The 16,127-nt window shown below is 33.1% G+C and overlaps 1 protein-coding gene and 1 long non-coding RNA gene across 2 annotated transcripts in view; both read left to right on the top strand.

Moving 5' to 3' along the window:
• Window positions 1-16,127, top strand: part of LOC125060160 (lachesin-like) — an 82,467-nt gene that overhangs the window by 43,954 nt on the left and 22,386 nt on the right. The window contains exon 5 of the mRNA XM_047664925.1: window positions 3,162-3,351. Within this exon, the coding sequence (XP_047520881.1) occupies window positions 3,162-3,351 (190 nt within the window). The remainder of the gene's footprint in view (window positions 1-3,161; window positions 3,352-16,127) is intronic.
• Window positions 5,860-6,407, top strand: LOC125060164. The gene is made up of 2 exons (XR_007118807.1): window positions 5,860-5,911; window positions 5,998-6,407. It is a non-coding gene; the product is annotated as an uncharacterized LOC125060164 (long non-coding RNA).

Raw genomic sequence — 16,127 nt, 5'->3', positions numbered from 1 at the left:
CTTATGTAACTTTAATGACTTTGTCATTTCATTTGCCTTTGAATAATTGTAATGTAAAGGGAGGGTAAGACTTGCTGAGTTTCTTGCCCGTTCTTCTCAGAACAAGGCCTCCTGGTTGTTTTTCGAACGGATGGTTTTCTCTTTTGCAAATTTTGAAAAACGTTTCTGAAATTCATAAGCATGCGCTAAGACGCTTCTAAACTGAATAAATGTATTTTGATTTGATAATAACTGTCTGAAATTCAAACAAGTTCTATCAATTTGTTACTATTGACCTCTGCATTATTGGAGTTTGCGCATCATTTGTTAGAATCAAATCAAACAGAAAATTAATTTTATCATTACAACACGGTTTCATTTCGACGAATTGAACTTGTGCCAATAGATGTTTAATTCAACAATTACTATTCAAAGTTTCTATTGCATTTTGAGTCGAAAGAGTTATTATTTAAATTGCGAAACTAACTTATGTGTGTATTGAAAGAGAACCGTGGGATTTGAGGTTGTAGCATTGCTAAATTACATATTTTGTTTGAGAACGATGATATTCTTAATTATCTTTATATGAATACTAGAGGACCCTACAGGCGTTGTCCTGCATGATATTTCAAGCTATTAGGATATTACAGTATGAAAGTACCGACTGCAGCGCCACCTGCCGGGCTGATTTGTGAATCTAAACCATTCCCAGATCCCCTTGAACACACACAAAAAATTTCATCAAAATCGGTCCAGTCGTTTGAGAGAAGTTCAGTGACATACACACTCACAGAAGAATTATATATATAAAGATAAAATAAGTATAGCAAATAAGAATTATTAGTTCGCATAACCGCTACGCCGCGCCGGTTCTCTCTCTTCACATATATCATCATATTAGGTAAGAAATAAACATTTATTGAAACATAAACACAGTACAATAAAAGTTCCGAAGAGTTTCTTGCCAGTTACTAGTTCTACGTGTTTGATTTGAGAACTGGCATTGACACAAATATAAAGTATTTTACAATATTCTTAACCTACATAGTAATAATAATAATTAAAAATCGATAAAAATAAAACTAAAATAAGTTTGGTCCCTGTGGCATTGTACCGTTAATGCTGGCAACATTTCCTCGCTGTATTGCGATACATATTCCTTGAGCGTGGAAAGCACCAGCTCTGGGGTCACGATACTATCTACCAACTACTATAGAACCATCATAAATCTTTAATTATCGTCTGTTCACTTGAACCCACGGCCCAATAGTCTCTACTTGTAGATACCTAATCAACAAAATGAGTTAAGTATTAATAAACTCAGTTTTGACGACTCATTGGTCTAGTGGTTAGTACCCCTGACTGCGAATCCATGTGTCCTGGGTTCGATCCCCGGCTGAGACGAACATCGATGTGATGAGCATTTGGTGTTGTGCTTAGGTCTTGGGTGTTTAAATATGTATTTATATGTCTATCTATCTATCTATAATATGTATGTATATTCGTTGCCTAGTACCCATAACACAAGCTTCACCATGGTCTAAGATCCCGCTATACAACGACCTTCACCGAGATGCTTATTTAATGAAACTTATTTTATATATAATTTAATATGTCAATAAATATAACCCATATGGGTTGCCTAGCAAATTTCAGTCCAGAGTATGTTTAATTAATTTTAAAAAAAAATATTTTTTTAAACATTTCACCGGTATGATTATTAGATAAATTCTATACCAATCGAAAGTATGAAGCCCATAGAATATGCAAACGTTAGGTTGTTTTTAATCAATTAATTATTTATGTGTATATTTTTTATGTGACACTAAAGTATATATACATCTTTAGTATAAAAGAAGTTTATAGTGATACATATATAATACTACCCTGATTAAAAATATTGATTGAAAAAAGTTCAAAAAATTTACTAAATGCAAATTATAAAAATATTTTTTTTTTTAATTATTAATTAAACTTACTCTGGACTGAAATTTGCTAGACAACCCATATGGATTATATTTATTGACATATTAAATTAAATATAAAATAAGTTTCATTAAATAAGCATCTCGGTGAAGGTCGTTGTATAGCGGGATCTTATATTACCAGCTTAGCATGGGACTAGGTCAATTGGTGTGAATTGTCTCAATTGTCAAAAAAGATTTAATTGTATTTATTTTCAATTAATAACTAGCCGCCTTATTATAAAATATCGTATCAACCGTTACAATCACTTTATTGCATAGTAATTGCCGTTTTAGTAATATTTTTGTACGCAATTTTTAACAGGCTATCGGCCAATTATAATTTATCGTTAAACGCCGATAACTTTTTTGCTGACATCAGATTTCAATAGAACTCCTAAATGTTGGTACTGTAAATTAATAAATGAAAAAGCTTTTGTTATTGTTTGACAAATAAATATAACTTCGATTGTAAGCTTTTCTAAGTGTTAATACAACAGATACATCTGTTTAATTCTTTTACTATCAAATAAGTAAGCGTCTCGCTTGCCTATCATCGTTACTTTTTTTCAACAACGGCATGTTAAATATATATAATTTGTCCATGATATCATATATATGTCGCAGCCAACTAGCTTAATTAGCCGTTCAATTAATAGCCTAGCCAAACTAACTAGCGGCTTGAAAGGCGCCGTTTAGTTAAAAGGCTATGCTGTTATGTTGACGGCTTATTGGTCTAGTGGTTAGTACCCCTGACTGCGAATCCATGGGTCCCGGGTTCGATCCCCGGCTGAGACAAGACATCAATGTGATGAGCATTTGGTGTTGTGCTTAGGTCTTGGGTGTTTAAATATGTATTTATATGTCTATCTTTCTATAATATGTATGTATATCCGTTGCCTAGTACCCATAACACAAGCTTCACCAGCTTAGTATGGGACTAGGTCAATTGGTGTGAATTGTCCAATCATGAAAAATTAAAAAAAATTGAACGGCTAATTAAGCTAGTTGGCTGCGACATATTAATTTCAAAAAATTATGCGTCTATCAACTATACTTTGGATCGGTATGATAAATAACAAAAACAGAGCAAGTTCTTGTAAAAGGTTACTTTTAAATTACGGCTGGAAATAGGTGCTATCTTAGCTGGCAAAAACTTGTTTGTGGGTTTTAAACCAAGCTTAAAGACTGCGCTGACTTAAATTGTATACTTGACAGATGGGTTATCTAGCAGTGCTGATCCCACCAGATATAGTAGACAGTGCGGCTGAAGGCAGCTCAGCAAGAGAAGGTGGAAATATTCGTCTAACCTGCACGGCTACCGGTGTACCCGCGCCCACTGTCATGTGGAGGAGAGAACATAACCAACCTATCGTCTTTAGACACGACGGAGGAAGGGAGAAAAAAGGTAAGTATCTTATTATAATCTATTTGATAACATTTGAATAGACATAAGAAGAACGATAGCCACAAACATCAGTTATAAATGTTCATAACCCATCAGCGAATCTATGGTAGATTGTAATGCCATGGAATTCGGTTTTATTGGTAAAAGTCGTTTCTGCACAGCCCCTAATGGACCCTAGCGTATCATCATCGCAATCTATCTCATGCCTACTCCGTCAAATTTCGAAATATAGTTTCAAAGTGCTTGACAGAGAGTAGACCAAAGCTGGAGTAACTTTGGTCTACCTTTAGTTGCCAGTTTGTAAGTTCAATAAGAACCGTGTGGAGTCATTTGGTACATGCCCCACTACACATGTACACTTGTACGTAAAAAAAAAACAGTATTTTTATGTTGAACACTACAGCTACTAATCTGTATCGACCCCTGATTCTCCTAGTTATACCCCACGTCCGTTAACTAAGCTACGGAGGCGGTCAGATAAATGCTTTATTAATTGTTCAAAAGTATAGGTTGTAGGTTTTTCATCTATATAAATAAAAATGAAACGCAAAACATGTTGCTTAGCTCTAGACGACTGGACCAGTTATAGTATTCCTTGAATACTGCGGAAACTTTTTATGGAGAAAAATTGAAAAAAAAGTTTAGCGAACAGAAGTCTATAGGCTAGAATATCAAAATGTTCCGTATGTAACTAATACTACTACGTATTAAAAAAGCTGAAGTGTGAGTGAAGAAATCATATTAAGGCGAAACGAAGTTCGTCTAATATATTTATCTAGAAGGGAAATTAAAGAAAACCTAAGGTTTCTACGTAGGTCACAAATCCTATAATGAGGAATAAGCAAGAATGTTATCATTTTGTACCTTCACAAAATAATATTGTAATCAAGAAAAGCGTCATGCTTTGAATAAACTCATCGTTTAACTAGAAGCAATAAAAACTATTAGAACAAAACATATTTTAAAATACCTTTTAAGGTACTTAATAATAAATTGCTTCAATTAATAAAGGCTTTACTACAACAAGAATGTTTCCGGTAATTGTTTTTATTGCGGCTCTCACCGTCAAAACCTGAAATTCGTAGAAACATAAAAGGCCAAGAATCTACCTGAATAAAAGTAGCAAACAATTTGTACTGCACAATGGCGTCTAGCGGGGAACGTAATAGCTTGGAAAATATCCTGGATCCTAAGGCTTCCCTTGTTTTCGAGTTGCCTCAATTGGACGTTGATTTCATACTATTCTACATTCACACAGATACTAGGAAAATGTGGGATTGTACGAAAAGTAACGATGGACAACTTATATGAAGAATTGTTTATACATTTTGTTTTTATTTTATTACTTAATGTTGTGGGATGTGAACAAGAACCCAGGCAGAATACGAAATACCTTCTTTAATAAAATCCCAGAGGCTCTTTTATCTCTGCCTTTCAATAAAATTAAGAAATGTATTAAAGAAAAGCTGTGTAAAAAGGCTTACTATAAAGTCAACGATTATCTAGTTGATAAAAGGGCCTGGGACTAGTGCTAGACAGGCTACCTCTAATTAATTTGCGATATTTGTTTTAAAATAAGTGTTGTTTGATGATTTGATATTTTAAAAGAGTACCGAGAGTTTTTTACGCCGGCTTTTTCTCTCGGCCTACACCCTCTGTCTTCTTTGCCGATGAGTAGGGATGCCTACAAATTCAAATTTAATGACGTGGAATAAGTGATACATGTATCTTATGTTCCATAATAAACATATTTTCTTTTATTTTATTTTATTTTATTTTACCACCCGTATCACCTTTACGTTCGTTTCCACAACTAAGCGTTTCTTAAGACAGATTTTGCCACACATCACCACAATGTCTGCTGCCCACTGCAGTATTTCCGAACCAATTCGACTTAGAGTCCTTTGAGAAAAGAAATCAGAAGCGTATCAATTCTTAAAAGGCCGGCAAGTGAGCCCTCTGGCAATGTTCATAGGCGGCGGTATCACTAACATACATCAGATGAGGCTCCTGCCATTTTGCCCCCTGTTATATTAAAAGAATAACTGCGTGCGTACAAAGTATACATGTCAGAAGTGAAACTTCTTTGGCAAAATAATTTTTAAGTCTTGTTCATATTTATTCAAATCTAAAACTTTAGATTTCTGAGACTTAGGGCCAGTTTTTTGATCCGTAGTAAAAAATGGTTTTACCATTTGTTACATTAACCATTGGTAAAATCGTAAATGCGTTTTTCAATGCCTTTTTTAACTATAGTTAAACTTAACAATTTGTCAATTTGTTGCCAGTGCAATGAGCAATGACATCCCAAAAAATGTGGTTCTTTTTTGTGGGGAACATTTATTTTGTATGACAACACTAGACATATTGAGTGAATGAAATCCATTTTTGCCATCTTCATTCGTTATTTGCGCTTTGAAGAGTTTGAAGTGTCAAATTAATCTAAATAACACGATATAAATAAAGTTGTTTTTCTGTGTTTTAATACGGTTTACAGCTTTTACGATACTTAAATACATATATAAATAACGATGTCCGCAAACAGCCAACGGTCAAATAAGTAAGTACAAACATATTTTCGTGTTATTTATTCCGGTTTATCTTGTGTTTCGTAATATAAAGTAATACATTTATGTTTTGTTAAAGGGACCATACTGCTAACTTCGCCAAAAAAGAAACTGCCAAACTGGTGATGCTTCTCAAGGATTACACAGTCGTAACCTGCAAACAACTGATCACTGCAGCAATCTACAAAAAGATGCAGCTTGGAAATCTCTGTGACGTTTTCAACTCAGATGGGTCTAGACACCGAAGTGTTAAATTTAATATACATTTAATGAAGGTGTAGGCACATTTTTATATTTATTCTTGTATAGCTGTGTCCTACAACAAAAGGAAAAAATCTTTTAACCCTTTGGAAACAATGAAGCGGATTATGATCCACACGGATAAAAAAAAATTGAGTTTTTGAAACAAAGACAAATAAGAGAGGATGATTTGTTAAATTATGCTAAGGAAGAGCATCAAAAACATTTGCTGCACCAATGAGAGGCCCACCAAACATCCATACTGCATAAAGAGGAGGTGCACCAAAAAGTGATGCAGCAGATGGAAGAAAGGCACAATAAATATATGTAGCAGCAAAAAGAGTTGCATCAAATTGAGGTGAAATGCAAGAAGAAACAATTAGAAAATATTTAATTGCTACTTTAGGGTTTCATGTAAATTTTGTATTGTTTTTTTAATAAAAATGGTTTGTATTTAAGTTGTAATTAAACAGTTTATTAATCAAGTCAAATGTTTTATTTATAAATTCTTGTAATAAAGTAGGTAGATGCTAACTCACAAATGTAATAAAAGCCCTAAAGAATATCATAGGTCCCTAACTAATGTGTAGCTGTAGTTTTTAGTATAAGTACATACTTGTATGTACTTATAATAATTATAAGTTAATATTATTAGTAATATATAAATAATATTAACTCTAATTAATTATGTATTTTATTGCCTATAATATTAACTTATAATAATTATAAGTTAATATTATAGGCAATAAAACACATAATGAATTAGTAATATACTTAATTATATACTGGTGCGGTTCTGTAGCTAGTAATGAAGCAAAATAGGTTTGTATGAGCTGCTGTCTATATATACTCTTGTTCTTGTATTTTATTTAATTATAATAATTATAAGTTAATATTATAGGCAATAAAACACATAATGAATTAGTAATATACTTAATTATATACTGCTGCGGTTCTGTAGTTAGTAATGAAGCAAAATAGGTTGGTATGAGCTGCTGTATATATATTCTCTTGTTCATTGGCAGTTTAAGATCATTCCCAATTTCAGTAACAATCCAGAGCACTGTTCCCTTCGATAGGAGGTAACAGTGACAAAAATCTACATCATCCCAGGTTTCTAATGGCGGATGGCATTGCCTAAATATTTTTGGTCACTCATTAACACATTCTCATATAATATTATCGTCTTCTTCATCGTCTCATTAATTAAAGTATCTCAATATGTTTAAATTCATCATTAGATAGTAATAAACGTATTTATCATAGTTTGATTTCTGTGACAAACAGCTGTTACTATATAAATTACCAGCGGCCATCTTTTTAACCCTCCAATACTGAGTAGTTAACTTTTTTGACTAATGGTCAGATATTTTACCATTGGATGCTCTTACCACGGATCAAAAAACGCATTTTGCTGATATTTAACTAATAGTAACGATTTTTTACCAATAGTTGAGTTAACTACGGATCAAAAAACCGGCCCTTAGAGTTTAATAATTTTAATTGTCACTAAAATATTTAAATTTAATTTTTTTATTTATTTCTTCGATATTAAAAACGTTGCATTTTACAATTCGTCATTTGAGATTTATATATTATTTTTCATAAAATATAAAATACTAATATTTTATAAATTCTCTTTACGAAATTTTAAAATGGAATTTTTATATGGTAATTCGCCCTTCTCACTCTCTCTCAATCGGTCTCATCGCTCTCTCCCTTTTCTTCGACAAAAACGCTGCACATCTTCGTTTCACTTCTAAAATCCCTTTTGTTCGAATTGTGTCGAGCTTTGACCATTTAATTCCACGTAAATATAAAATTGGCAAAGAATGATTAATCATGCGTATACTTTGTATTTGTGTCTTTAGTAATAACCTAATAAATAAGTTGAGAGAACATCTCTTCGTCACAATTGTATTACCGCGACAATTACGTGGAACCTTACCGACGCGAAGTTTTACGACTTCCTTCACGAAAAGAATGGACCAATTCTTAAAAAGTCGGCGATTCTGGCAGTATCGGTGTCTACCGTTCTAACGTTGCGTAAACCACCGTACAATTTATAATTCAAGTAATTATACAATCTAATTAGTTGCACTTATTACAGCCTAAGCATAAATAAATATGTTGTCTGTACCTTCAAAACCAAAATAATAAAAATAAAATCCAATGCGTACCATTTTAATAAATTTGCGCGAAAAACTATTATAACTATTAAAATATGTTAAAATTCACTCACTTTTTATGTATGTGAGGTAATTATTAAGCTAACAATTATTTGTTATTACATATTAGTTATACAATAACTAATTAAATCGTCCACACCATCGATGTCCGTCGTTTTTTAAGGCAGTTTTTGCCACCACTATGTGGAACCAGCTGCCCACTGAAGTATTTCTGAGCCAATTCGACTGTCCTTCAAGAAAAGAGCGTACCAATTCTTAAAAGGCCGGCAACGCACTCGCGAGCCCTCTGGCATTGAGAGTGTCCATGGGCGGCGGGTATCACTTTACATCAGGTGAGCCCGTTTGTCCCGTTCTATAATAATAATAATCTGTGGATGTAGTAATAACAGATGATAGAGGCACTGCTCAATTTTTCATTCGTAATCTTACAAGATGTAACGTAAGCCGGAGAATTGACGAACATACTGTTGAAAAACACTTTTTTAACGGATTTGAATTTATATTTTATTATACGTAAATTTACAATTATTTTACATAATTTTAAATTTAACCGACGTTTCGCGTGCTTTACAGCGTGCGTGGTCACGGTGACTGAAAACAAAAGGTGTTGAATATCAGAAAGTAGCACAGCTGTAGAAAAAGTTGTGTTATCTGTATTTATTTCCTCGGAGTTGGTATCGACTAAAAGATGGAGGGTTTTGGCAGAAATGGCTCACGGTGTCTTCTATTTTCGCGGATTGTTTACTTTGAGATTTTAATTTGGATATTATTGGATCCCAGGTTGACAATTTTAGGCCATCTTCTCTATCTCTATGTCTAAAAGTTATGTCAATAAAAGACAATACTATGAACATACTGTTGTTCCACACTTGTGGTATTTTCTTACAACACTCGCTTTGAATGCATAGAGTTCTCCCGTTTTATCTTTCCTTTCACTATTTTCTAACGAGAATGTGAATAGACTTTTAATAGATAAGCGTATCTCAGACCATTTTTATTTGCCCAGCTCGAGGGTAAGAGTTCACTTATAAACGGTAAATCTAGCTTTCCATAAAGCAGGATTTTAAAAAATAGGGAGAATAATGTCCTTATAATGGTACTTTAGGAGATATATTCAATAGTTTGAAGTCTTATTGGAAAGCCGCATTTCTTTAACGTTCACTTATTGGAAACCAATTGAAGTAAATCGCGATTTGATATTTTTATTAACCCACAGAGTTAGTGAAGCATTTAGGTGTCTTAAGTACTTTCCCAACAATTGTGTGTACGTGACGCGCTGTTTTTGATAACACTCCGAAAATGCTTGTCAGTTTATTTTTGAAGTTATACTTCTTTAGGCGCGTTATGAAAAATTGGTGAGAGTGAAATTTTAACACAAAATTATCAGAATGAAGTTGCCCACGGAAGATGCTACAGCATTGGACATAATTTAAAAACAACATTCGAATAATAAAAGAATTTAAGTTACATTTAATGTAAGAGAATCATAATAAATATTAATTTATTTAATTTTTCGAATGTAAACTGAACTTTATTGACTATAATGACTCCTTTTCCAGTCTTTGATTATTTAATTGTAATTAATTATTTGCATGCAATCAAAAACTATTTTTAATAATGCCAAAGAAGTATAACTTCTTACGCGCGAACATAAGTATACGCACCCTTTTTTATTTAGTGAAGTTACTTTGAGGTTTCAGGTGCCAAACAATTTTTCTCACGCTCTGTACGGTGTAAAATTTTAACTACGCTTTTCGATTCCAAGCAAACATAGAGAGATTTATATAGCTGGTATTTATAAAATAGTACTAATTTTGTCAACTATATACCCAAAACTGGAAATAAAAACATTTTTCCGGATTTATTTTATAAGCATTTTGCACGTTCAAAAATTTCTTTAAAATTTGATATTTCACCTCGATTCTGTTCAAAATACCGCAAAAGACCGAGTTTATTTTCGTTCATTTTGTTTTTATTCCTTAATTGCCCTGGGATTTAGAGCATGTTAATATAAACTGAAATTTTGTCCGAATTCGTACTACCTTAATACTTAACTGTTTTATTTAATGTGATACAAAAATCGTTTTTAAAATATATGCACAATTTTCGTATTATTAACAGACTAGCGTTACGTTACAACCCTTGATCTTGTTCAATCTCACATCTATATGTCTTTATAATTCCGTAAAGGCAATAATATTCAAGCGTTTTTCTCTTTTTTTTATATAATAGGGGGGCAAACGAGCTTGCGGGACGAATATACACCCATTTTTAGTGGGTGCGTTGCCGGCCTTTGAGGGAGGAGTAGACTCGCTCATTAAACATTTGGAGGTCGTATCTCTGAGGGAAGACCCTCCCGGGAGTCGATTCCACAGTTCGCTAGTTCGCAAAAGAAAATGCCTTGTGAAACGGACTGTGGAAGACCTCCAACCATCAAGATGATGTTGGTGAAATTTAGAGGTCGTACGGCTCGTACGGTGTTGAAAAGAGGCAGGAGGAATCAACCCAAACAATTCTTCCGAACACTCTCCGTAGTAAACTTTGTAAAAAACGCAAAGAGACGCTCAAAACTCACATACCAAACTTTCAAAATATTACCCCAAAGAATAATATTACAAATTTACAAATGTACGGAAAATTTTATTAAGAAATATTCATGAGTGCCGGAACCGTTGAATTAATTGTGAGAGCTTTCCCAGTCAGGATCTCAGCTCGTTAGATCCAGGATTCGCATAAAGCAAATACTTTTTAAACACCCTAGAACAGATATTGTTCCGTCGTACTTTCCTTTGTACTAAAGAATTTTTCATTTCACCTTTCTATTGCAGAATATTTTCGAAACGACCTCGCTAGTTTAACAGCAAATTAATGTGTAAAATGTTAGTAATTTTCACGTTTGAGTGTGGAATATATTCCTGTAACCGTAAATTTATGTTTTTACAAATATGTACCGTAATCTTTTTCACGACGTATTTTATATCTGCGCTTTATTGAATTACAGACGTAATTAATTCAAACGAATTCAGAGAACGCTTTCGGAGCTAAAACTATTTCAGTTGAATTATTTCCAATGATCCCGTATAGGTATAGATTTTATTACATTTTGCTAATAAACTCACTAAAGAGGACTCGGAGCACAAGGCAGACATATTTCTTCTTCTGTTGATAATTTAGTCCTAGTTTGCTATACACGCCATCAATGTTAAGGTTTGGTAATTCATATTCCTCAAGCTTTAATGAGCATTTGACAGTATGAAAAATGAAGTGTTATCGAGAGTAATTAATATAAAACATGGTTTTGAAAAGCGTCATAGTTATAGTCAGTCACCGATATCTTTGATCGTCTAATCTTAGCTTTGATTTATTGATTTGAGACTATTTTAATCGAAAAATAAACGTGTATTTGTGTAACTTAAGAATGGTAATTAACACTTTTATTTAGATAAACGTTTTGGTGTGTTACTAAAGTTATGAATATGTTATAAGAATATTTGCTTTTTTTCCTTTTCAGCTTAACAGAATTAAAAAAAACATAATTGTATAGGTTCCATAGACTAAACAATAATCTAAAATGGTTTTTCAAAATAGACAAGATTTTATATATGGACATAGTTTTAGTTTTCGTTTTCAGGTTAAAATAACGGTAACAAATTTAAATTGAAATGTGCATATTATTAAAGCAGGCGTTCTGTCCTTATTATTACATAGTTTTTAATTAATTTTTTTTTTGGTTACGGCTTTTATTTGTACCAACTGGGCACAAGGTACTTTGCCAGTGTGTAGATGGAGAAGGCACGATGGAGATTGATCAGTGAAAATAATAATAAAGTTAATTTTGAATATGCACCTAAACTAACAAAAAATAGTTGAAATTCGATTGTTAGTTTTAAGACAGCACAGACAACGCAAATATGAGTGAGTAATAATAACATTATTAAATACTGTTTCCTATTTATAATATTTTTTATATATATTACACTTTTATTTTATAGCTTTACAATATGGACTAAACACAAACATTAACAAACATTTAACATTTAAAGGACGGGGGACTTTACGGGGAAGAACGTCATAGAGAGGATAGGTTAAACTAATTTTTAATAGAAGGCTTGAAAAGCGTGAGCGTAAGCTGAGCGCATCTTCACGGAAATTTACGATATTACTAGCTGCCCCCGCGAACTTCGTTTCTCCTAAATGTGATTTTACTTAGCCTACCATTTTAATACATACCAGCATGGAATATTTTCTTACCCCAGAGACTTCGGTTTTCCGAAATGAAAACTTTTAAGGTTGTTCTGTCAATTTTTCTCTATATAAACCTCACAGTTCAAGTCTTAAGACAATTAATAAACAAATAAAAAATAGGGGTTGATCGTAGAGGGAATGAAAATTAAGGGTTGTATGTATTTTTGTATGCTGTATCTTAAAAAAATTAAAAACGAATTTTTTTATCTAATCTGAGGCCAAGACCTAAAGAGGTTGTTGCGCTACTGATTTATGATTTTAAAAAGATGACATTAGTTTGCGTTTATTGATTGTTTAAGCTAAAAAATAGTAAAAAGTATTTTTACTTTTTTTTTAAAGTATTTTCCCTATGATAGGGTTACGGTTCGTTTTGATTAGTCAAAAATGCAAACTTATGTATTTAGTAAAATTCAGAGGACTCAGTATGACTCTGAATGTCAAAAACTGTTATATATAAGCTTAACATAAGGGGCCATACATAGGAATAACCTTTCGACATTTATTGAATAAAATTGTTCGTAAAATTATATTTCAGCATTCAATCGTAACAGCCTTTATTACCTTTTCCGAGAAGGTTTTTATAACTGAAATTATTTGTGTTACAATTAAATATTAATCAACGTCTATTATTTTAAACTAGCTGTAGCCTACGGTTTTGCACAGCTTCGTTTAAATACTTAATTTTATTCTTCTAGAGACGAAATTATAAAAGAGCATTGAAATTTTGCCAATAGATTTATAGCCAAAATTTCAAATTTCGAACACCATGTAGCCACTATCAAACTTAGACTTTGTGTACTGATTGTGTGTAATGTAAAATTTTTAACAAGTGTTATTTAATAATTTCAAATTTGGAACCTGTTTAAAATGATGACGTTGCAAATAACACGCTAGTTGAAAATAAGCAACGTAAACATGCTACGAATGTACAGTACAAAATTGAGTCGTGCTAACGTAAAACGAAACAAAGTCGTGACAAAATTAGAGTGCAATTTCACATTTAGGAAGCATCATGGACATTGTTCTTATTTTTAACCCTTTTACTTCCCCCGGGTACTGAAAGCTTATTGAGAGACTTCCAATTCAATCTACTTTGCATTGTCCCTCGAATGAAACACCTACTGTCAACTCCCTGCACTTAAGGTTTTATACGAGGCAGCTTTATTACGAATCTACTTCTACTATTTATTGTATATACCTAAAATCGCATACAGTTATCAGGGCAGGATATATTTAGTACCTTATTTTTTTTTTTAAAGACAATTCACACCAATTGACCTAGTCCCATGCTAAGCTGGTGAAGCTTGTGTTATAGGTACTAGGCAACGGATATACATACATAGGGTTGAAGGACTCCTTTCTCCGCAATTAGACTCGAGGTTGGTCCGTTGTGCGTACGATATACATACATATTATAGATAGATAGACATATAAAAACATATTTTTAAACGCCCAAGACCTAAGCACAACACCAAATGCTCATCACATCGATGTTCGTCTCAGCCGGGGATCGAACCCCGGACCCATGGATTCGCAGTCCAGGGTACTAACCACTAGACCAATGAGTCGTCAAATTGCCTATTGACTTTTTTAAAAAGAATTTAGAGCAAATATAAAAATTGTTAGACACCTACCTATTAACGTTAATATCAGACAAAAATATTTTTTTAATTTGCATTGTAATCGCATTTATTACTTCCGTTATTCCCCTAGGGAACGAAGCACTCTCATTTCTCCTGCTTCTTTATAACATTTACTCACGTCAAAGGACCTCATATGCTATTGGGCTTAACACTAATTTAAAGAGGCGGTTTCTTTGTACACCTAGTGACCCATGATATACCTTCATGTAAAGTACATTATAGAGCAGTGTTAGCCTAGTGACTTCTGCGTGCGACTCTTATACCTGAGGTCGTAGGTTCCATCCCCGGCTGTGCACCAATGGAATTTGTTTCTATGTGCGCATTTAACATTCGCTCTAACGGTGAAGGAAAAACATCGTGAGGAAACCGACATGTCTTAGACCCAAAAAGTCGACGGCGTGTGTCAGGCACTTGAGGCTGATCATCTACTTGCCTATTAGATTGAAAAATGATCATGAAACAGATTCAGAAATCTGAGGCCCAGACCTAAAGAGGTTGTAGCGCCACTGATTCAAAGTACATTATATGTATACTCCAATTTTAATATAGGTACTATTTAATAATTAATTTATGGATGCTAATTATGTGAGCCTAGCTACAAAGGCTAGTTGTAACTTTAGTTCTGAATTTTAATTGTATTTTATTTATAAACAACCACATATCACCGTTTGATTCAAACTGAAAGCCAACTATTTTGTTCCTGTTAATTACATTACTAAAAACACGAACATTAGTTTTAATATACCTATCCTATAGATGATCCATTATACTGATGCATGTTAGTTGAAATTATATGCATGTATAGATTACTGAATGAGTAAGTGAGTTTTTGGAGCTCTGGGCTATAACGGGTAAGTCCCCCGTAATGGACGCACTGTACGCGAAAAAATACACCGACCGCAAACAAGGGACGGGGAATTCCCTGTTCCGTTCGATAGACGCGCATCGGGTTGATTGATCTCAGGGATTCCAAGAAAATAGATTTTTTTTAAATTTCAGATTTAAAAAAAAATATCACCTATTGCTTTCAGTGGGGACTGGGGGCCCTACGTTTTCACGGGGTTCTGGGCTACAGCCCAAAAATCCCTTAAGTAGATCCGCCCCTGCCCAAGAGAAAGGTTTAATACATATATCGGCGAAGCTTGAAGACAATAAGACAAGACAGAGAGATATAAAAGCTTTGAGATACTTTCCGTTCCTTTTAGTGAAATTCCTTTGAAATGAATCGAATAATTTGCGGACTTTATGTTTATCGTCGGATTTTTATTCGTAAAGTGTTTTAATGACTGAACATTATAAAAAGATTTTGTGATAATTTTTCTCTTTCGCGCAATAATTTTTAATAGTACACAAAATTTTATCTTATAAGATAATTGTGGATTTTTTTACTGCTTGTCTAATTGACACCGCCCCTGTGATTTAGTAACACATGTTTTGCACTGCCTTCTTTATAACGAACCTTGGTAGTGTTCACAGTTTTAATTTTGTTAACATATTATCTTTCATAAATAGGTAGTTTTGTTCGACGTGCTGGTGAACAGAAACTAAAGGTTATGTTTCCATCACACTACTATAAACTCTCTTTTTATAAACGACGTATAAAATCATAATAAAAAATAAATAAAGAAGGCGTTGGGTTCCATTGTTAACAGCAATCGTTTACGATTAGGACGGCGATATAATCCACGAAATCGACGCAGAAAGTCATTGTCCTATGGTTTCAAAAACCTTTCACATATCTAGGTTTTTAGTCACATATATGTGTCCAAAAATCATAGCTAGCTATATTCATTTTCGTTTCATATTGTTTACATTAACTTTTCAAAAAACTTTCGCACCTTAAGATATATACAACTTGGATTTATTTGACATTATTCGATTTATTTTTTATC

Source organism: Pieris napi, chromosome 21, assembly GCF_905475465.1.
Source record: "Pieris napi chromosome 21, ilPieNapi1.2, whole genome shotgun sequence".
In the NCBI taxonomy this organism is placed as follows: Eukaryota; Metazoa; Arthropoda; class Insecta; order Lepidoptera; family Pieridae; genus Pieris; species Pieris napi.
Note: the sequence above shows the minus strand (reverse complement) of the source record. Positions and strands in the feature narration are given on the sequence as shown.